Here is a 23,032-nt window from a genome sequence, read left to right as displayed (position 1 = left end):
TAAGCCCTTGAGAATGCCCACTGACTGCTCCAGCTGTGGTCAGAAAGGCATCACAAATGCTCCTTACGATGCAGGCTGGTATGGAAGCAGCAGCAGCTCGGAATGTCAAAGCTTCACAGATCTGGCAAAAGTGACTTAGCAGGCAAACAGGGAAACTCGTCGTTTCAGACAAGGAGTCTTGTTCTGATTAGGGGAAGGCACATCAGCACTAAAGCAAGTTATTATGGAAGACACTTAGCTTGTCACAGGCTTGACAGGGCAAATAGGTTAGTCAGTTCAGGTGGGACTGGTTTATTAGAAACTGCTTAAATGTTTTCAAAAAACATGAGCCCCATGCTTTGGGGCTAGCATAGAAGAGAAAGTTGTGCATCCAGCCATTAAGACCTGAAGATGCAGGTAAGTGTTTTGAAACACAAGCTCTTACAGCAGCAGTGGGACACCAGCAAACGTTAAAAAACATTAAAGCAGACTGCAGTGTGCACCCTGAATGGACAAACTTTGGCACCAAGGAGGCTACACTAGTATGCAGAGTCTTAGGAGGATCTGTAGCTAATTGTGCAGAGAGAACAGAAAGACTGCATGTACCAGGGCATCCGTCTGTAGCTCAGGTTGTTCCCCCTCCAGCGATGTTGCCGTGATGGTGAGACTGACTGAGGGAGCAAGGCCTGACGTCTCACACAACACTGGCTCAGTCTTTATTGCTGCTGGAGTCAGCTCTGTACCCAGACACCATTCCTCATTTTCCAGGTCACCTGCCAGGGAAGGAAATTGGACAGCACGTGTTTAGGTCAGAGACAGAAAGACTACAAATGAAAATAATGTCATCCCTCCTCCACAGAAGGGAAACAAACACGGAAGGCATTTCAGTCTATCAACAAAACTCTGCCTTTACTATTCAGCTCTCAGTCAATGCAGACAAGCGTGCCATTTCAGGGCTGTAACCTAATCCTAGCCCCAGGATACAGAAAAGCGGTGAGGAAAGACACAGAGCACTAATCACTGTACATTGCCCAAAGCTGCTAACACGGAGCAGAACAAGACTAAACAAGCCATTGGGTAAAGCAGCCAGAGAGCCATGTCCTACAATGCTAATGCGTGCTGACTCAATTTTATTCCTCCATGTAGAGACAGCATTTAGCCAGACTTCTGCTCCTTCTAGTGCTTGCAATCATCAAATAGCCAGAGCGGTGATATTATACTTTTAAGAACAAAGGATTTTTCACGCTCTCAACTTCAAAAATTTCCCCCTAAGGATTCATTTAGTAAGTATAAAAGAGGATAAAGGCTTTGATGATTTCACAGTAGCACCAGTGCTGTGGTGATCATGCTAATCTCCTCCCCAAAGCCTCTGGAAGTCACAGCACAGGATGCATATTTTGAATGGCAGCAATGAAACGTGCATCACATGTTGGCAGAATTGTCCCCTAGCCCCACTTACTGCAAGCTCACTAATCAGGAGAAAGCCACACAACTTTTCACTGGATGAAGCTGAAAGGTTTGCCTTGCACTGTCACAAACTGGAAGAAGGTTGGCATGGTAAGCTGGTGGCTCCCCATTTCCATTCATGAGGCAGCCACTGTTTGGCTTGCTGAAAAAGGACTTATTCTCCTAGGTCTAAAGCATGATAGAGGATCAAGAACTTGGAAGGACTCAACCTTTAAAACAATTCCACGAGGCTACTAACAACCCCACTTAAAAAAAAAAAATCAAATGCATTTTTGGCTGTTGCAATTCTGCCTTAAAAAAATCCCATCCCTATTGCTAGAGTTCAGTCATATAAGTTCTTTTCTCTTGCAGGAGAGTACCCTATACCAGCTGTACTGCATCCCAACAGCGTACAGCACAGTCCTCTGCCACAACTCGTCAGCAGTTGCGAGAAGCACGTCCATAAATCAAGCAGCTGGAATCTGAGGCCAAATGTACATAAGAGAAAAGAGTGTTGATGTTTCTTTCAAAGCTTTCTCCTGCCTTTATACAGAGTATCTACTGCATATACAGAATTAAAGCAGAGAGCAAGCACGTACACAGCATGGCTAGTAAACAGCAACCAAGCTTCGAATTAACTGCATGCTGCATCAGCACCGTGGGAGGCAGCCACAGTCCTGTGGCTGTGCCACCAGCAGTCTGCAAGGCTGACACAAGACCCCTACACATCTGAACGTACCAAGCTGGTGAGATGTCAACAGAGTTTAGCTGCAAACAGGTAACAAAAATAAGAGTGGGCTCATGGCCTCTGTGCTGCTGTCTGCCCTTGCTATTAAGACCACACACGCATACGGCACACAGGCACTGGGCACAAGCTGGGTGACTGGAAGAAGGGAGAAGTATGTACATCTCCAGTGCTAGTAATTACTTTGCGGTGGGACCTAACCTCCACCGCTGGCAAGGAAGGAGGTAATTTGAGTAAAGACACACCAAGGAATTAAAAATGGAAAATGCATATCCTGTAATCAGAAGCTCAAGAACAGTGAAAACAGCTCTGCCAAGAGAAGTAACTGTACAGCAAGGGCTAAACACCGTATTTAAGGTCCTGGAGGGCTTACTCCCAGAGCTTTCTGGGAAATGCAGAAATATAAAAATAGAAGTATTTATGAAAAAAAAGAGGTAGCATTGTCTAAATATTAACTCCGGAAAGAGGACGTTGCTCTCTTTCAACCCTCCCTGAGCCTCTCTACTCACAAACAGGAGAGCGCAGCTCCCTCCCTGCTGACTGCAATGAAATATTCAGTGGATCCATGGACTCCCTCTAGCTTGCTGTGTGTGGATCATTCAGATAAGAGCTTTAAAGTGGTATCTTTGCCTGGAAATCCAGAACCCCTTGGCAAATACAACTTTCAAATTCTTGTTTGGATAACTTCTGCCAAAACCTCCCCCACATCGTGTTGTGCAGAGCCTCCACTTGATGCCTCTCGCACCTCTGGGTCGAGCTACACAGTGGCAGCGCTATGCTCTGTAATCTACTTTACAATCCCTGTGGGAGGGAAGGCTACGTACAAATGAGAGCTGTCAGTGAACCAAGTAATTAGCCCTGAACTTTCTGAGATTTGTATCATCATGCAAGTAGAAGAGAAATCTAGCCATGGGTGACCAGCAAAACAGGGCATGTCCTCTAAGGCTGCACTTCGTGATGTTTATCACCTCTAATCCCCAGACTCATCACGAGGATTCAGCTGCTGTAAGACAGGAAGATACGCTGCCGGTCATTTTACTCCTCTAGAACCTGACTTTGCTGATTAACCTGACATCCCTGCCATCACCACTTAGATCCGCACAAACTGCTCGGAGTTATTCTAGGCTTTAAAGCCAGTCTAACCAGTTTGTAGAGTTACGGATGGTTTTCAGCAGCAGCAACACGCTTCATTTAACACTGAGGTAACTTTGAAGAACTGCATCTAACACTTTTTTGACACTACCTCTTACGATGCATGGTGACAGCTGTCATTCCAGATGAACAACCCTGTGAAAGGAAGGGACGGTGCAACACACTGGTAGAATCCCACCTTGATACTCCCCTCTCCCCACTTTTTCCAAGCCGCTGTTACACATTCACTATCATGATCAATGATGTTGTGCAACGAGTTACTTTCTTTTGACACATTCCAGCTTCTGAAGTCACCAGCAACCTCTCCTCTGCTCCAAGAGAGCTGCAAGGACATTTCCCACTATCCTTTCTCCTCTTCCTGACCACAGCACATTGACATCATCTGAAAAACATTCTTAGTTTATTCTTATAATAGCCCCTAAGCACCTCAGTTTACTCTGCCAAGTACTGTACTAGCCAAACAAAGTGGCAGCCCTTGCCCCAGTGAGAATGCTGGACAAAACCAGACAAATTTAGGCAAAGAGGTGGAAAATTGAGCAGGCTACAGAATACTGGTCATACTGAGAGGCATGGCACACCCTCCAAGACAACAGTATTTCTTATGGAGGGGTACAAAGAACCACGAGAGATCTTATGGAATAATGAAAACAAGCAAGAAAGTGCACGTGAAATATTGAAATTAAAGGGCAATGGAGGCTGGCTTAAGGGACCCACCGGAGCAGAAGGGAGGTGTCTTCTCCAAACCGTGCAAGACATGCTGTGGAAAGAGTAGATGACTGGTTTCAAGAAACTGAAGGTGAGTGTTTCTATTTATATTTATATTTGACATGATCAAGGAGGTACACATGAACTATTGAGACAGAGTCCAAAACTAAAGGCTGAGAAAATGATCTTGGTGACAATATTCTAGATGGGTATGAATAGGGCAAAACTGCATTGCTAAGGTGAGATAAAATAGAACTGCAAACCATTCAGATATAAAGAGAAGAAAGCCTGAACAAGAGATTTAGCTATTCAAATGGCTAGAAAAAGCCATATGCTAAAAATGGTCACTTTGGTTGTTAGAAAACTCTTCTCAGGCTTCAAAATCCTGACTGTTGAACAAATTATACCAGCTGCTTTACCCCCACTAAAACTTCCTATGAACTTCAGAGCTCTATCGCACACAATGACTAGATGAGGAGCACTCCACCTACCCTTTCATAAGTCCATGAATGCTAGGCATTTTGGCACATGAAATATGCCATTTAAGGAGTCTACACAGCACTTAGCAACATCCCAGCTAACACTTCTATGTGCGACACACTAGCACTGTTAAATTCCACATACGGAATATGTTAACTTGACATTAATGTCACAAAGCACCCGGGTATTAAGCAATACCTATGAAGGTTTAATTCACTGTATTTTTGCACTTTACATACACCTAAAAATAGGATTTTTTTGATAAGTGATCAAACAATTTCTCTGCAGAACCTGTGTGTTAGCTAAGATGCAGAATGCATAGTGCTCCCTTAACTGAGAAGCTATACCATGTTTTGTTATTCTCATTGTCTCATGCACAGCCTCATCTCTCCTTCACCAAATCAATTCAAACTCTATTCCCACACAGCTGTTTAATTCCCTCCTAGGGCACAATCAAAAAGCTTCACCAACTTCAAATAATTTCCACAGTGGTCCTGAAAATTCAAGTAAGCCATAGAGAGATTAAGGCCAAAAAATATCAGGTAATTTAAAGTAGCTGACTGGAGACAACTGGAATTGGATTTTTCAGATGATTTACCACTGTTACTATACTTTATCAAAACACAGTATGCATTGAGTTTTCAGGTGTGGCTACTTCTGCTAGTTGAATGTCAGTTTCAAATCAAACATCCAAAAAGCCCATTCATCACAGCAACCCAGGGTTTGTGACACATGCATCTAAGATCTTCTCTTCTGTGTCCAAGACTAAAATTACATTTCTTCGGAAAGTTTTTGTGTGCTGCTCCTGTCATCAAGCTTGTCCCACTTCTCCTGCAGAATCTTGTTTAGCATGCATCTTCCACGTTCTTTAAAAAAAAAAAAAAAAAAAAAAAGGCAAGAGCCTCACAAAGTGCCAAAGTAAGCTCAATCAGTGTACTGAGCAAAGTTCTCACTGATAGAAAAAAATAAACATGTCCTCTTCTTTACCAGCTGCGCTTATCACGAGTCCAGCTTGGTCCCAGATATGACATGTTGTAAGATGCTGTGTAGATGATAATGCAGGAGAGGAAGCTCAAAATGGGACATAATTCCCTTAGTACTGTAAGTGTAAGAACTGCACATCGCGTATATCTACAGCAAGGTGTCCAAGTAGCAAACAAACTATTTCTGTCCTCTGTCTTTATTTCAGAGGCCCTAATCCTGCCCCAGGTTCCACCATCTGCAGTTAAGATAGGCAGTGCTAGTAGGATCTACTCAACAAACCACAAGCTGACTTTCCCTTTTCACTTTCCTTTCTCCCGATCACTACACCCAAAAGGGAAAAGGCTGTGCAACATTTTGCACAATGAAAGCTTAAGATCTTTAAAGTCCATTATGAAGACAGAGTTATGCACAAGTGCTTGGCTTTGGGTGCACAACACACCCAAGTCAACTTCTCTCTATGGTGCACACCACATACATTATGATGATAGTTTTCCACAGAAATGGATTTCAGTGCTCCTTGAAGCATCACAGCTGTAGCAATAATCAGTATGTGTGATTTAGGCATACATGAAAAACACACAACCAAGAAGGGCTGTGTTTGTACATGGCAGAATTAATATATACTACTTGTGTATTTGTTAAAAAACATTTTTAACTTATATGTATTTATATATAGATACAAAAAAACTAAACATAGCCTCTTAACAACACCATGTGCAGCTTTCTAGGATACTCATATTCCTCTGAAGAACTGCAACATTTTGCTTCTTTCCTTGTTCCATATAATATTATTGGACGGCAGGGTAGGAAAAGTGGAAAATAAGCTCAAAAATGCTTACTTCAACTGTACAGTTTTTTTAATATCAGAGTTCCCAGTGAGTTTTGCTTTCCTTTTTTTAATTATTTCTGTCCAGTGTTATTCTACCCAACTAATTCTTCAATCTTGTCCAACATATCACCTCCTTTCCTGAGAAAAAGTAAATCTTCTCCAGCATTCACTAAATCTCACCCTCTGTGACAGATGTACAGAGAAACAGAGCTTACAAAATAACTAAAAAGATCTCCCTTGCTCCCCACATTCATTTCAGCACCATTCATTAACGAGTTTATCAGAGACACTTTTTGCATGGATAACCAAGATGCATCAGTGAGCTGCTGTGTATTTTTAAATAAATGAAATTAGAGATGCACTCTGTATCTCTCCCTCACCCCTTCCAAATAAAGAGAACACAAGTTTTCAAAGAAACAACATGATTTTCACAGTAAAAAGGAAGGCAGCGCTACTAGGTAAACAAACCCACGTGAGGGGTGTACCACTGAACCTAATCTTGAAGGGAAAAAAAACCCAAAACACATACCACCATTACCACCATGACAGATCGTAATCGCACAGCAAACAGATGAATGCACTGCATGTCATCTGAAACAAGCCTGCAAATGTAGAAGCATCAAGGGATATCCTTATCTGTATAAGCAGAATGAAGAGGCAGCTCTTGCCTCCTTGAGAGTTCACTGTCCAAGCAACAGATAAAACAGCTAGAGAAAGACAAAACCATAAACTTAAGGAGACCACAACAGACTAACAGTCAATGTGCTTTGCACAGGTATCAGAAGAGACATCTCTGGATGGGGTAATGCGAGAAGATCGCTTATGAGTCAACCTGTTCTCCAGCCAAGTGTATTTAAATAATCCCCCTCTTCAGCTCTGTCATGGATTTGAGCAAAAGGGATTCAACTAATTCCTTCTGGTCTGTGACAGACCTTGTACTGCCATCATGAACCACAGGGTTTGGATGCACAGCCCGCAAGGCTTCTGCACAGCCGTGCCATGTACAACAGTATGCAGTCTCAGACTCGGCTCATCACATGTTAATAAGACACTTTTTGACTCGGATGGCGCTTAAACTTGCACTAAGGGTCCACACTTAAAAAGCTGTACTTTGGACAAGTCTTTGGTCCTTGCCTGGATCCTGCCTCTGAGGTCGCCGCCCCTATACAGCTAGCAGCAGGACTTATGAGTGCTCACTAGCTCTACACTACAGAAATACAGCTGCAAACTGGGAGCTGGCTAACTGCAAGGGGAAAACACCTCCTGGAAGAGGCTCATGACTTGTTTGTGGGGGAAACGGCCACTCGCTCTCTGTCAGCAGAAACACCCCACCACGAACCTGAAAGGGCCTCTGCTGATGCACTGATTCCAGGCATGCTGCTGGACATGCCACTCACAGGGAAGTTCAGCATCCCCAGCTCTGCACTCTGAGACTTTCCAGCCTCCCAAAGGCAAGTTGGACTTTTCTGGAGGAATAACTGCTTCCTTGTCTTCCCCCTGGGCTTGCACTGTCCCCAGTGCCCAGTCCTGGGTTCACATAACACCCCCTGGCAGACACAAGCCCCGTTTATCATGCCTGAAATGCTGAACTCCAGCACCACTCCTGCCACCCCCCGCCTCCTCCATGAGGTGAGAGCCCACATTCATCGACAAACAGTTTCTCTTACAGATTTTCCAGATGGCACTTCCCCCTCCCAGTGTGCACACACACTCCCACCACAAATAATGAAACCAAAGCCCTCGAAACAGTCTTGACAAAGGAGATACTGTTTGACTACCAAACATTGGGGTCCTTTTCAAAGTGCCAGGAAGGGAAAATTAAATAAATAGGCAAAGATGAGCAGCAGCGATACATAGTGATCACAACGCACAGCAGAAGCAGCCTTTCTCCTAACAAAGGATCATTAGTTGTATCTGCATCCCCCCTTTGAGCGGCACGGAGTTCATCTAAAACCCACAGATTATTTGTATCATTATCGAAGTTATTAAGATAGAAACAAGGACACATAGTTCCTCACATACCTAAACAACCAGGGTCAATACTGTCTCTCCTGCGGAGAATTTGATAGTTTTCAATCAGAATCATCTTGTCATGTAAAACCAGCCAGGAGACTGTCTCAGGGTTACAGGTTCTGCTTTAACCCCTCTTCAGCCTAAGACTTTACACAAGCATAGCTGTCAGCTGGGACACAGTCCGTGATGTTTTTAATTATTTTGCTTAGTGGTAGAAAAATGTTATTTTTATAGCATCACCCTTTATATACACAGGAGTGAGGGACAGACTGAGGTGGTAGCCTGGATTTACAGCCTTAATGCTTGATACTATTAGATGTCGTATAAAAGATCATGTAAGGTTTTTTGTTTTGTTTCAAGATATGTGAAAATTATCCACAGCAACACTGTGTTCAAATAAAACAGTTCTCTCTCACCCTTCTGAATTTTTCTCCCCACGTGGATATTGTGAAGGGATATCCATATTACAGCAGCAATCAGGCTTTGACGCACATTAAAAGGACTCAATGCTCACAGCAAATAACTGAGCATTAACTCCCAGTGCAACACTACAGCTAAAAGAGAATGAGATCACTGGTTTCAGAAACAGCAGGACTGGAAGTGGGTGGAGTATTCCCCTAATATTCATCATTAGGGAAACTATTCCTGGGAAATGAACTCCTGTGGTCACTTTACACAGTTTTGAAAAGGAATTGCAAATGTTCCTTTGTTTAGAAAGAAACTGCAAGAATAGCCTCTCAATGTCCAGAAGATATCCCATATAGGGAAACACCAAAGAAGTGTGGTTCATTTAAGCTGTATCCAAGCAGAAATCAAGAGGGAACTGAATCACAGCCTACAAACACCTGGTGAAAGAGGTTTCTGTGAGCAGATGGTTCTTTACTCCAGCAGGGGTAAAGGTCATAAAAAGATCTCATGTGTGGAACTGGAAGCTAAAGGAGGTCTGACTGCAAATAAAGTTGTCAATTATTAACAGTAAGCATAAGTAACCACCAAAATGCCCATCTTTAAATCAAAACTGACATTTTTCAGACACACTGCTGCCCATGTAAAAGTTACAGGCTTGATTCAGAGTGACCTGCTGAGATTTTGAACCTTGGACATATAAAAGCTCAAAAGTCTTCTCATCCTTTAAAACTGCAGAAGCTGACAAGACTGACTCCTGCCTTTCCACATAAAAATTACTCAAATACAGCCTATTACCACCAAATGGCTTCCTCCCCATTTCTTAAATAAACACATGAAAATAAAAAACCCACACAGGAAAAGAGTTGCATTGGAATGTACTCGCAAAAATTATCAGTATGGCTTTGACAGCATCTTTTCAAAACACAAGTGAATTTCTTTGTCTAGTTCCATTTTCTTTAAAGTCAGGGCAGAGGAGGTTCTGTTTTCATTGTTCACATTTCACTGATTCAGTATTTGGAGAAAAACAGGCAGAAGCAGGACAATGCATCTCTCTCTATATATAATCTATATAAAAAAAATAGGATATCTAATATAACCTACTTTACATAATAAATATATTATGACATATATAGACCATATATATGCATATATATTATGTGTGTGTATATATGTATACGTATAAAATGTATAAAGACCGCCCTGATCCTCAAGTCCACAGATGCCTCTACACGACGAGACAGCACACGACACTGATGAGGGCTGGATTTATCATTGAAGGGCCATTTGCTCTGGAGAAGTGGAAGCCATATACAATGATTTTTGGGGTTTCGTTTGTTTTGGGTTTCTTGTTTGTTTGGTTTTTTTTCTTTTTCAAACCATGTACGGAGGTCAAGTTGAAGTTTAAAAAGAAAATTTAAGTTTTAAAAGCACATTACAGGAAAACATAACCTCAGCAGTAAAAGACCCAACAACAATACAGGTTACATTCTGGGGCCAGCCCCAGTTTTGTCACAGCTAAGCGTAAAATAGAAGCATACCACTTCTGCAATCACTCTGTCAAACCTTTAGCTAAGGCAAGCCGCTTCAAATCCAAGAGTAACTTCAAAGCATTCCTGAGCAGGAAAGCACGAACAGGAGGGGCAGGTGGGGACCAAGACTAGTCTCAAAAGCAGAGCCCTCGGGGGATGGGGAAAGGAACACACCCAGCCACCTGGCCACAATTTGAGGAGAGAAACCATACAAATGACTAGTCGGTTGTCCACTGTCTCTGCCCTGCCAGGCTTGCAAAGTAAAAAAAACATGAAAACCAAACACACACACACTGCGAACCATTCCCATCATTTGAGCTGATTCCAGAGGATGAAGAGCCTCACGCAGATGCTGCAGCCTCTGCCTCCACGTTCCTGCTGCACACCAGCCCCTCAGTAATACTTGTACTTGGTTCTTGCCTATGGATGTCACAGGTCCAAAACAAAGGGCAGAAACTATCCTAAAGTTTGTGCCTACAGCTGACAAGATGAAGCATGGGAGGGCAGGGAAGAACCCTAGACTCACAACTCAAGTCACATAGGAGGCTAACCATAGTCCCTGCTGAAACTCGGGTCTTGCCTTGCCCCTGGCTGTGTGACCCACAGCCCTCCCTTTCCAAAAGGCTGCAGAGAGTGGAAAACTGAAGACAGACACGCACTGACTGTGATAGAAAATAAAAGCTTTTTTCCCTAACCGTTTACAACTGTCAGAAGCAAATCTGTGCCCCAAAAGGCCCTGATGAACAGCACGAGGTCTCCCTTATCCAGCAGCCCTATTCTCAACCTCCCCTCTCAGCTTCTTCATTCTCTTACAAAAAGCATTTTCCACTTCACAACTACCCACTGTGCTTCTCCACAGCTACCCTGCAGTTGTCTCAAAAACCCCAGGGCTCACAACTAGAAAGCGGAAACCTGCTGTGAGAGAGGCAGCAGCACAACCAGTGTGGATCATCAGTACACGGGACACAGCCTCCTTTTTCATGTTACAGCCTGGAGCCCTCCCCAGGCCAGATGCCTTATTCACCAGTTCAGGCAAACAAAAGTCCATGGTCAGCCAGCTGCAATCAAGCAGGTCAGGCCTATAAATCTCTCTCTCTCTAGTATCTTTAGTCTTAAAAGTTTATGCAAAATTGAATATAAGAATAGATTCTCGGGGGGGGGAACAACTAAACAACTAAATGCCAGATGTCCTGCACACATATCCTTTAAAATAGTTACTCTTGCCAATGCTTTCATAAGCTGGAGATTTAGCAACTGATACCTTCAGAGACCCCACACGAGCAACAACCTGTGAGTATTCAGAAAAGTTCTTCTGCACAAAACTGGGGAAATAACCTCAATACAGTGAAGTCAGAAGAGCGAATAACTGGGGAAAACCAGTGTTGGGACCATGATCTTATGGACGCTTAAACACGTTCTGACCTTGAGGTCAACAGGACTTCTCGGAAGAGTTAAACCCAGGCTTATGAGCTTGCCAGGTTTTACGCTTCTAGCACTTTTTAAAAAAACTTTATACAAGATTTACAATTACATGAATTTATCGATTGCAGAAATTGTGGTAACAGCCGGGTAGTAGCCAACAAGAACGGCTCGCAGCAGAAGTTAATTGTTCCCCTGCAACAGTGGGCAAGAAGGTGCTTATGGAATCAGAGCAATCATTCACTCCACCGAAAAGGCTGAAAGGAAACATTAAATAACATTTTCAGTAAGGTTGTCGGAGACTTGGCAGGGGAAAAAACAAAAGCAAAAATAGACAATGAACGGTTTAAATCTGTCTTGAAGATCATGTGCCTAACAAGACAGGCCTTTTCCTCAGCCTCCCCATACTCTGGGGCTCTGAAACTGCATCCAGACCCCACTTAACTGCTCTGTGCCATCCTCCTCCTCCTCACACTGCTGCTGACCGCAGGCACATAGGTCCACAGCACGCATGTCCATAGCATGCGTGCACACACGCATGCAAGTGTCATGCATAAGCCTCTTCACTAGCCTGCTTCTACTCCCAGACCTGCAGGACAGGGTCCTGCAGAATCATGAAGCCTCACCATGGAAAAACCATGAAAACATGACAGCTGTAAGAGTTTACCATTCTGCCCAGTGGGGTGGTTGTTTGGAGAATGTACATTTTTTGCATGTTCCAAGTCCCTCCGCCAACCTCGTTTCTCAGCCCCTGACACTCCACAGAACAACTCCCAGTTCCCCGGCAGTGAGAGAACATGCTGGAGCACATGGACCTCCCCTTCCACACCCTGTACCTCCTGCTCCCAAAAGGACGCTGGTGCTCCCAGTATCTGTCCCTTTAACTCCATGAAGGGTACTGGCGCCCACCAGAGCTGTCAGAAGGACTGTGTACCTCCACCGTCTAACAATGGAGATGCTTTCGATCTTCAGTGTCAACAAACCCTGCACTATTGCCACCCACAAAACCCCCCTCTCCTGCTCTCACAGTCTCAAGGACTGAAAAATCATCAGGGTGATGCCTTTGAATATCTATCAGACAGCCATGTTAACTGTGATTCTGCAATGTCCTCAAGTATTTCTCTGAGCTTCACTGTTTTGAAGTCGATAGGTATTGAAAGGTCATGAGCATGATTCCAGGGTTAGGATTAAATAAAATCCCAAACACCAAGAACAACTCCTCCTCCTCTCTTATGAAACACTCTGCAGAGGGAACAGATGAAATGTTTGCCATTCATTTTCTATTTTTAAACCCCCTTGTTAATGTTTCTTGGCTTTTTAAAACATCGTTTGACTAGAGCTCTGTTAATTAGCCAGTGGTCTCAGCAGTATGAATTTTTTCAGGATTTTTCCCCAAAGGAAACTCCTCTCACTTTTAGCCTAGTTTGAAGCTTCTCCCTATTAACTTCCAGAAAAGCTTGGTTTCTGAAGTTTCCTGTGCTTGTTTCTCTTGCCACAACTAATATCTCCCATATGTATTAATTTAAAGATATTCACATAAAACAGTTAGGAAATATAAAATGGGAAGTCTTTATGTAGATGATGTTTCCAGATAATCTCCAAAACCCCTGTCTCACATTGAAAAGACTTCTCACAGGTTCATTAGTTGTCCTCTTGTGAAATCTCTAACATACAGCATCTTGTTTTAACGAAGCACTTCGGACTACAAAACTGTCAGCCTTTGAAAACTCATGTCCTGGTGGATCTTCATAAATAGCTTAGCTTGTTAATGCTTAAACATAATCTCTCTCCCTTTTATTGTGATGCAGCTTAGTACTCTGCTGCTTTTCACTGTAAAGCTAGTGTTGAAGACATAAACCAATTATTAGGAGTGAAAGTCTGCCATGGTGATTATTCCTAATAGTTACTGGATATTCATGGCCTTGCCCCTCTGCCAACCACTAACTTTTACCTTGAACTCCCCTTCCTGCCAGCAGGCGTTTTCACGCCAGAACAAGCAGGTTGTATCTCTTCCTCCCACCATTCCTGCATTTCCTTTTTTTCCCCTCCAGATGTTCATAACTGCTGAATTAAAGAGAACTGCTAAAAAACACTGTTGGTTTTCATCATTTTCTATGCATCGCCATTTCCCACAACCACAGAATCTATAAAAATTGCAGTTACATCTTTACAAGATCACCAGTGACTTCTTGATGGGCATTATTTTTTTCTTTGCTTTTTTTTTTTTATTTTCTAAAAAGGAAAAAAAACCTTAGGACTTCAGCAAGACAGGTTTTAAGACTGGGGAAGCACCTGAAGTTACATTCCTACACATGTATTTAGAAACATAAATAAGATGACCTGATTTTCATTTTGGGATACCAGAAAGCTCCAGATACTCGCTACTGAAAAATAAGTGTAGCTTAAAAGGTTGGTTTGTTCATTTTCAATAAACCTGCAATTATGTAGCTTTGAAGGGACCTCTGGAGACCATCTCGCCCAACTCCTCATTCAGAGTATGGCAAATTTGGATCAGGTTGCTCAGAGCCTTGCCTAGCTCAGCTTTGAATATCTCCACAGATGAAGACTTCACAGTCTCTCTGAACACCTGTTCAAATGTCTGACCCACTGTCACGGTGAAAATTATTTTCCTAACACCCACCTGGAATTTCCTTTCCTGCGACTTGCAACCATTACCTCTCGTGCTATCACTGTGTATCTCAGAGGAGTCCAGCTTTGTTGTCTCTGCACCCTTTCACCAGGTAGCCTTAGACAGCAATCAGATCTCCCCTTTGCCTTTTCTCCAGAAGACCAAATAAAACCCACCTCACCCTTTCCTTACAAGTCATGTTCTACAGTACACAGACTTCATGGTAGCCCTCATTTGACTCATTTGGTTTATCAGTCTCCATATTTCTTCAACAATCACAGATTCAGATACACGGAAACAAGTGTATTTCTGGCTCTTCTCCCATTTCTTTTTGATGGGCACTTTACTTCTAATTCAAAAAGTTTACAGTGCAAAGTTAGTAACTTCTGCTGGGCACAATTTCCCTGTCTATGGACAAGTTTCTTTATTCACAATGCCTGCAGTCTTAAGTGATTTAATTGTAGGTATATCAATTAGTAAAGAACATTCACATGCACCCTTAGTGCATCATCACCCCACCAGGAACATTTCATTACTGCATCATCATGACTAACAACCAAGGGCTCAGTGCGTACTACCTTCATTAAAGTTGTCATCGGCCGAGATGTGGGTCAAGGGAGACTGGGGACGAGAGTCCCCGCAGAGAGAGTAGCTGTGTTCTGCCTGGATTAGAGGCGCTGGGGATGCCGGAGACAGTTCCACTTCCATTATTTCATTCTTCTCAGACAAGAAGGGATCATTCAAGAGCTGGCCTAGGACATCGGGTGAAAACTCATCCAGAAACTCTGTGAAGTGCTGTGGAGATAAAAATGGGGGGAATAGTTTATCTCCTTGCCTGTCTGTCATGCCAACAACAGGAGAACATTGATCAGAACAATTCCAGTATCTGCACCAGGCATCCGTGCCAGTCAGCAGCAGGATCTGCCAGCCCTGCCTAAGGACCTTCTCCTCCAATCACTACTTCAAGCTGAAGAGCTACAGCTAGAACAAAAGTCCTCTCAGAAGCATACATTACAACAGAAGAGCCTGTGATTAATTTGCAATGAAAACAGAAAATAGAAGCATGGTAGTCATGTCCTGAAGCAGACTCCTCCTCCCTGCCCTGCCAAAAGGTACTCACTACAGCACGCCACCAAAAACAGGAAAGCACATTTCACCCAGATAGCATGAAAAGTCCTGCAGGATTTATCACCAGAACACTTTGTGTGCGGAACGGAACATATTGGGTTAATGTTCACTGAAGCAGAGAAGAAAAAGGAAACACTCAGACACAGACTCCGACACCACGTATGGCTATTTTAGCTGCGCAGAACATACAGCACACTCTAGGAAAACAGGTCAATGCACATCCCCAGCCAAGGAATTAACACTTGCTATAAAACAGGTTTTCTGGCTGACTTATCTATTTTAGAAGTCACATTTCCTCTAGGACTAAAGCCTATATCCAGCTTCTAGACCCCAGAGCTACAGCTCCTGACAGCCAGTACTAATTACCACTTCATCTATTACACTGAATTCATTACACTGACAGTGTATGTTATGGCTGTATGTTGTAGGATAACTTTGTGTTTTTTTTCTTATTCAAAATGAGCACAAACCAAATCTTGCAATCTACTTCCTTGAGACTCCAATGCAGTTCCTATCAATAGCCAAAAACTCTGCATCTCTTCTTGGTTTTGTTTCCAATGTCAGAAAACTACATTTTTGACAGATCAAGAAACTGAACCGCAAAAAACCATTCCTGCTCATCTCATTCACACAAAGAATTCTCTTTTTGTACAAAAATGTTTGTACAATGAATTGTAACAAGCTTTTCTGAACAATCAGGCATTATCTACCATCTTATATAGGAGTCTTTGTTGATTAGGGCATGATCCTACAAAAGTCTAAGTCTGTTTGATTTGCTGTGTTTTTGCAAGCAGTATTGATCTTGGCTCTTCGTCGCTCTCTCCTGCAGAAACAAACACTGAAATTCAAGATTTGGTTTCCTGTGGGCTGAATTAAGAATTAAACAAGTCAATATTGTATAAACCCATGAAGGAAGCGGTGTGCTCGCACCCCCATGCATGCACATTTCACAGTTCCAGCAGCACCTGTGGCCTTGAAGCCTGATGCTGGAAAACACCGAGCACAGCCGGCTCTCACAGAGTCCCTTGGAAGTTCAAGCGTCTTTTCCAAGATGCTCACAGATGCTAACTGTGCCTTCTTTCAAAATTAATAAGGCTTCAGTCAATTCTGACTGACACTGAGGAAAAGAAAATATTTACTAAACATAAGGCAGTAACCAGAGGACCACAGCTGCTACGCTGGAATAGCAAGCTAGCTAAAGTAAAGCGTTTACCAATGACAGAACAGATTTGTAGCCTCATATTTACTTAGCATAAATGATAACACTACTAAACAAACTCTAAGATGACTCAGCAAGAGGGTCATGACCACCTTAGAAAGCCTTGTTTATTTTAATTTTGATACCCAAGGACTCACTAGCACTTCACATCCAGGGCTGCCTCCCAACATCTGCAAGGATAAATGTATAAACTACAATTCCACAAAGAAGAAAGAAAAAGGATGCTCAAGACTAGTTGGACACCCTGGTGCATTAATAAAGAAACTGAGTAAAACAGGGTAGGCAGCCACTAAAGCATAAACAAGGGACAGAAATGCTTCCCAACCATGACAGAAGTCAAGGATGAACCTATAAAAAAGCAGTGCCTTTCTCAGGGACAATTTTTTCCCCACAGCCTACATCTTCTTTTCATTCAGGCTAATGGTGAGAATCACAGAATGTTAGGGATTGGAAGGGACCTCGAAAGATCATCTAGTCCAATCCCCCTGCCAGAGCAGGATTACCTAGATCATATCACTCAGGAACGCGTCCAGGCAGGTTTTGAATGTATCCAGAGAAGGAGACTCCACAACCTCTCTAGGCAGCCTGTTCCAGTGTTCGGTTACCCTCGCTGTAAAGAAGTTTTTCCTCATATTTATGTGGAACCTCCTGTGTTCCAGCTTGCACCCATTGCCCCTTGTCCTGTCAAGGGATGTCACTGAGAAGAGCCTGGCTCCATCCTCATGACACTTGCCCTTTACATATTTATGAACATTACAGAATCACAGAATCAATCAGGTTGGAAGAGACCTCTGGGATCATCGAGTCCAACCACTGCCCTGACACCACCATGTCAACTAGACCATGGCACTAAGTGCCATGTCCAGTCTTTTCTTAAACACATCCAGAGATGGTGACTTCATCACCTCCCTGGGCAGCCCATTCCAAAAAGGTCACCCCTTAGTCTCCTCTTCTCTAAGCTAAAGAGACCCAGCTCCCTCAGCCTCTCCTCATAAGGGAGATATTCCACTCCCTTAATCATCTTCGTGGCTCTGCGCTGGACTCTCTCTAGCAGTTCCCTGTCCTTCTTGAACTGAGGGGCCCAGAACTGGACACAATATTCCAGATGCGGGCTCACCAGGGCAGAGTAGAGGGGGAGGAGAACCTCTCTCGACCTGCTGACCACACCCCTTCTAATACACCCCAGGATGCCATTGGCCTTCTTGGCCACAAGGGCACATTGCTGGCTCATGGTCATCCTGCTGTCCACTAGGACCCCCAGGTCCCTTTCCCCTACGCTGGTCTCCAACAGGTCTGTCCCCAACTTGTACTCATACATGGGGTTGTTCTTGCCCAGATGCAGGACTCTACACCTGCCCTTGTTATATTTCATTAAATTTCTCCCCGCCCAACTCTCCAGCCTGTCCAGGTCTCTCTGAATGGCAGCACAGCCTTCTGCTGTGTCAGCCACTCCTCCCAGTTTTGTGTCATCAGCGAACTTGCTGACAGTGCACTCTATTCCCTCATCCAAGTCATTAATGAATATATTGAATAGAACTGGTCCCAGTACCGACCCTTGAGGGACTCCGCTAGACACAGGCCTCCAACTGGACTCTGTCCCATTGACCACCACTCTCTGGCTTCTTTCCTTCAGCCAGTTCACAATCCACCTCACTACCCGATCATTCAGACCACACTTCCTCAGTTTAGCTGCGAGGATGCTGTGGGAGACAGTGTCAAACGCTTTAATGAAATCAAGATAGACCACATCCACAGCTTTACCATCATCTATCCACCAGGTTACGTCCTCATAAAAGGCTATCAGGTTGGTTAAGCATGACTTCCCCTTGGTGAAGCCATGTTGAGTGCCCCTAATGATCCCCCTATCCTTGATGTGCCTAGAGACAGCACCAAGGACAAGTTGTTCCATTACCTTTCCAGGGATGGAGGTGAGGCTGACCGGTCTATAGTTACCCGGGTCCTCCTTCTTGCCCTTTTTGAAGACTGGAGTGACATTCGCTTTTCTCCAGTCCTCAGGCACCTCTCCCGTTGCCCACTACTTAGCAAAGATGATGGAGAGTGGCCTAGCAATGACTTCCGCCAGCTCCCTCAGCACCCGCAGGTGCATCCCATCAGGGCCCATGGATTTATGGATGTCCAGATTGCTTAATTGGTCCCTGACCCAGCCCTCATCAACCAAGACAGATTCCTCCTCTATCCTGACTTCTTCTGGGGCCTCAGGGGTCCGGGGCTCCTCAGGACAGCCTCCAGCAGTATAGACAGAGGCAAAGAAGGCATTCAGTAACTCTGCCTTCTTTTTATCCTCTGTCTCCAGGGCCCCCACCTCATTCATCAGTGGGCCTACATTCATCATGGGCCTCTAGTGTTGGTTTTACCTGCAATGTATTTGAAGAAGCCCTTTCTGTTGTCCTTGACCTCTCTTGCAAGGTTTAATTGCAAGGAGGCCTTAGCTTTCCTTGTTGCCTCCCTACGTCCTCTGACAACAGACATATTCCTCCCAAGTGGCCAGCCCCTCCTTCCATGCTCTGTACACTCTCTTCTATCTTGGGCCCCCTTACCTTCTAGTACCCTGTCCCATGGGATTTCCCCTAGCAATTGCTTGAAAAGGCCAAAATTTGCCCTACTGAAGTCCAGGGTTGTGATTCTGCTAGATATTCTGTTCCTGCCACATGAAATCCTGAACTCCACCATCTCATGGTCACTACAACGAAGGCTGCCCTCAACCTTTACTGTTTCAACCAGACCCTCCTTGTTAGGCTGAGTAGGCCTTCCAGCAAATATCAGGGTAGTTGAAGTCCCCCATGACAACCAGGGCCTGTAATTGTGAGACAATTATATTTGTTTGCATATTTTCCTAAAGCTGGCTAGAATATCTTCCTCCTTCTAATTCTTGCATGCATTATTCTGACTGATGACTAGCAGATGCTGAAATAGGGCTGCCACAATATTTGTACCCTGGTTTCTACACACAGCTACTTTATCATCAGCATCATCCAATCTGAGGATGTCATCCTTGAAAATATCATACCTAAATGTTGACTTAGTCTGACACTATTTAGATGTTCTAATTTAACAGACTCAACTGAAAGACAAAACGACCACAGGCTACTCAGCTATTTTTGGCAAATTCGCAAAGATTTCTGTTAGCCTTCTATCTATTACTGCTTTGAAATGGAAGAAATCCATATCAAATGTTATTTTACTTCTCTGTTTGATTAAAGTTAGGTACATTAGATATTTTTTTTTCCTTTATGAACGGGGAATTTTCCTAAAACCGCTTCAGGAGAAGCAAAGAAGGAAACAAATATTCAACTTCCCAAAACCAGAGAGAAAGAGGACCTTGGGGTAGGGAAGGAGGTTCAACACATTCATCAACATTTGTGCTTTCTCCTTTTCACATGCAGCTGCAAAGCAACAAGCTGTAAGGAAGAAAAGAATTTGCGTTTACAACAGAATTGTCTGATAGCAAATAAATGGTCAATCAGTTTTTAAAATTATTCCCTAGTTTCATTATAATTTTTAATCTTATTTTCAATGGTCTGTGATGTAACTTTGAATACTGGTCAATGGAGAAGCCTTAAACAATTGTCACAGGTCCGACTGTACAGCTACTGAACTTAGGGAACAGACAATTTTAAGGATCTGATTTCTCCTCACTGATTACAAAAAACACCAGCACTTGATTTACAGGAATCTTTCATATGTTACACGCATCTCTACTACAGCGAACGCTTAAAGCTAGCTCACTTTGATTTTTTTTTTTCCCCTTAAGAAAACAATTGTCTCATTGAAAGTGGCTCCATTTGCCTAAAGAATTAAAAAAGAAAAGGCATCTGAGCAGCAGCTACAGCAGAAACCATGTGGGAGCAGTTAGGCCTCCAGCTCCTCAAAACTTCCACCTACACCTAGGCTGCTCCCTCTTAGCAAAAAAATGTCTTTTCAAAGCACATTCTCCCATTGCCAACCTTCCTCCTCCTCTTCCACATGCACCTTCGCAGTCATCAGCCACTTCCAGAGATGGAAAGCCACAGAATAACCCTCAATTCTGATATGGCAGCAACCACCCCTGCACTCAGGAACAGGAAAGGGCAATTTAGGGAGGAAATGGAGAGTTTTACCCTTACAACCTGTATATATATTTGCTTGCAATAGAAAGAAATTCTTTGTTTGTGGCTTTCAGCTTGGAATCTTTCACCCAGAGAGTTCACTTTGGGGAAAAAAAAAAAAAAAAAAAAAAAAAAGAAAAGAGCACTTGCATTGAAAATGTGTATTTTTTTTCTTCTTCTTTTTTTTTTTGTTTTTAATACCTCTGTAGACAGCTCCGTTGCCAGCTTCCAGCTATCCTCCCTCACCACTGGCAGCCACAGCACTAACTGCAGACATGTGTTGGTACAAGGAGTCTGCTTGAATTATTAAACTATTCTCTCTACATAGCAAAGCAGTGTGTTCAGCTGGGATTTCAACCTCCGTAAAAAGTCATGGATTTAGGACAAATGTAACCTTATCTTCTGCTTCACCTTCCTTGAAAAGACAAACAAAACAGCAGCACTCCTGTTTACAGAGAGAAAATAAGTTGCAGCCCCACAGAGTTTCACCACCAATCTGGCTGGACATTTGCTCCCGTCTATAACGCGGGTGGTTTTGGGGAACACAAGACACCTACAGCCATCACCCTGCGGTAAGCAAACAGAGAAGAGCTCTCATACCTGGGCACACAGTGGATTTTGGATCGCTCTTTGAAAGTAGTATTTGGCTGCAGACCAGATGGGCCGCGGGCTGCAGCGCTCCGCAGCGTCTGCCTGTTCCTGCCAGACAAAGGCACTTTTCTCCAGCTCTGCCTAAGGGACAAGGTTAGTTTTTTTTTTCCTTTCTTATCTGATCAAATGAACATCTCTGAAGTATAACCAAGGCTCAGGTTTTGCTAGGTGCATGGCAGTGCTGCCTTCTCCACCAGATGACCTGAAGCCAGACGAGAGCAGCACTAGCCCAAGTTGTCTAAAGATTGACATTATCATGACTAAAAATGAAACAGTCGTGTTCAGAAAACTAACTTTCTAAGAACTCACTAAAAAAGGAATGAAGAGAACTCAAGAGCCCCAAATGACACTTCATAACTATATTTGAATTATTAAACAAGTGACAGGCTTTGCTGAGCCTGGAAAATGCGCTGCGTTGGCTGCAAGTCCCGACTGTAGATGCACAATCCACCCTTTCCAGCAGAGCCACCCCCGAGGGGAGCTGCGGCGGCCGCACCCTGGCACACTGCGAAACAAGCCCTGCTCTCCAGCCAGCCCAGGGCAAGCCAGCCTACATTCAATGTGCCGGGGTAAGAACCACCCACAAATTCAAGATATTCCCCTCCTGGGAGTTAATGGCTCCCTCCTGGAGGGACCAGTCCCCGCTCCACAAGAGGAACTGCCTGGGTGGGAGCATCCCTTCTACCCACCAGGCATTCATGGGATAAAAATGAAGCCCACCATCTACCCGTAGGTACAAAACTGCCTGATATTTCTCTCTTGTAAGGCTTGAGCAGCAATAATGGGGGTGGGGGGCAAGGACTGCACCCTTACTTCTGTATCAAAGGAATCAGAGTGCATGTAATGCACAAGGCAGTGCTCCTGGAGAAAATGAGGAGAGAGGGAAGAAAGGGGAGACCACAAATCAGCCCCCCATCTGTGGGGAAATAAACGTGCACCACAGGCATGAATTTGCCCCCTCCTCCACCCCCATCTCCCAATTTCCTCTCACATTAAGATAACAGGGAGAAAAGGGAATAATTTCTTCAGCAGCTCTTTCGTGGTTTGCATAAACAAAAGGTGCATAGGAGATAAAACGCAACATATCACAAAAGATAGCACCATTTCTAGTCAATAGCATCAAACAGATCAAGAAGCATGGCTACATGGAGATACCATCTCCTCTCCAAGGAACAAAGCACACACTTAACATACCTGGCAGATGTTTATACGGTAGCTGAGGAGGTTTGAGTAGGAGTCACAGCTGCTAACAAAAGGCTTCAAGCTCTGGGGCATCCAGGCAAGGTGCCAGTTACTAAAGATGGCACATACGTGCCGGTCAGCCTTCATGGGTTGAACTCTAGACTTGACTGCACAGCAAGAGCTGTAAAAGGCATCACGCACCTCGCTATCAGCTCTGCCTAGGTTTGCAAGTGCAGCATCTATCCACAATGGCTTGAAGCAGAGACCTGCTCTTTGTAGCTAATGAAGAACCGTGCCTAAAGATGCTGCTTGTGGAGGACTACGCACATAAGCCTACCAATGATGACAACGCAGTAGAGAAGTCTGTGACTTTCTGCATGCCCAACCCCAAGGTTAACCCTCAAGGCACAGGTTAAAAAGCTTCCTCA

General features: G+C 43.8%; 1 protein-coding gene across 3 annotated transcripts in view; it reads right to left on the bottom strand.

Annotated features, from left to right (window-relative positions):
* The window catches only part of CREB3L2 (cAMP responsive element binding protein 3 like 2), an 87,610-nt gene that overhangs the window by 25,930 nt on the left and 38,648 nt on the right, over nucleotides 1-23,032 (bottom strand). For all 3 annotated transcript variants that reach the window (XR_011048224.1, XM_068401364.1, XM_068401365.1), the window contains exons 2-3: nucleotides 14,897-15,113; nucleotides 586-752 (exon numbers count right to left, since the gene is read on the bottom strand). Coding sequence is in view for 2 of the 3 variants with exons in the window: in XM_068401364.1 (XP_068257465.1) it covers nucleotides 586-752; nucleotides 14,897-15,113 (384 nt within the window). In the remaining variant the exon portion in view is untranslated. The remainder of the gene's footprint in view (nucleotides 1-585; nucleotides 753-14,896; nucleotides 15,114-23,032) is intronic.

Source organism: Nyctibius grandis, chromosome 5 (genome assembly GCF_013368605.1).
Source record: "Nyctibius grandis isolate bNycGra1 chromosome 5, bNycGra1.pri, whole genome shotgun sequence".
Lineage (NCBI taxonomy): Eukaryota > Metazoa > Chordata > Aves > Nyctibiiformes > Nyctibiidae > Nyctibius > Nyctibius grandis.
Note: the sequence above shows the minus strand (reverse complement) of the source record. Positions and strands in the feature narration are given on the sequence as shown.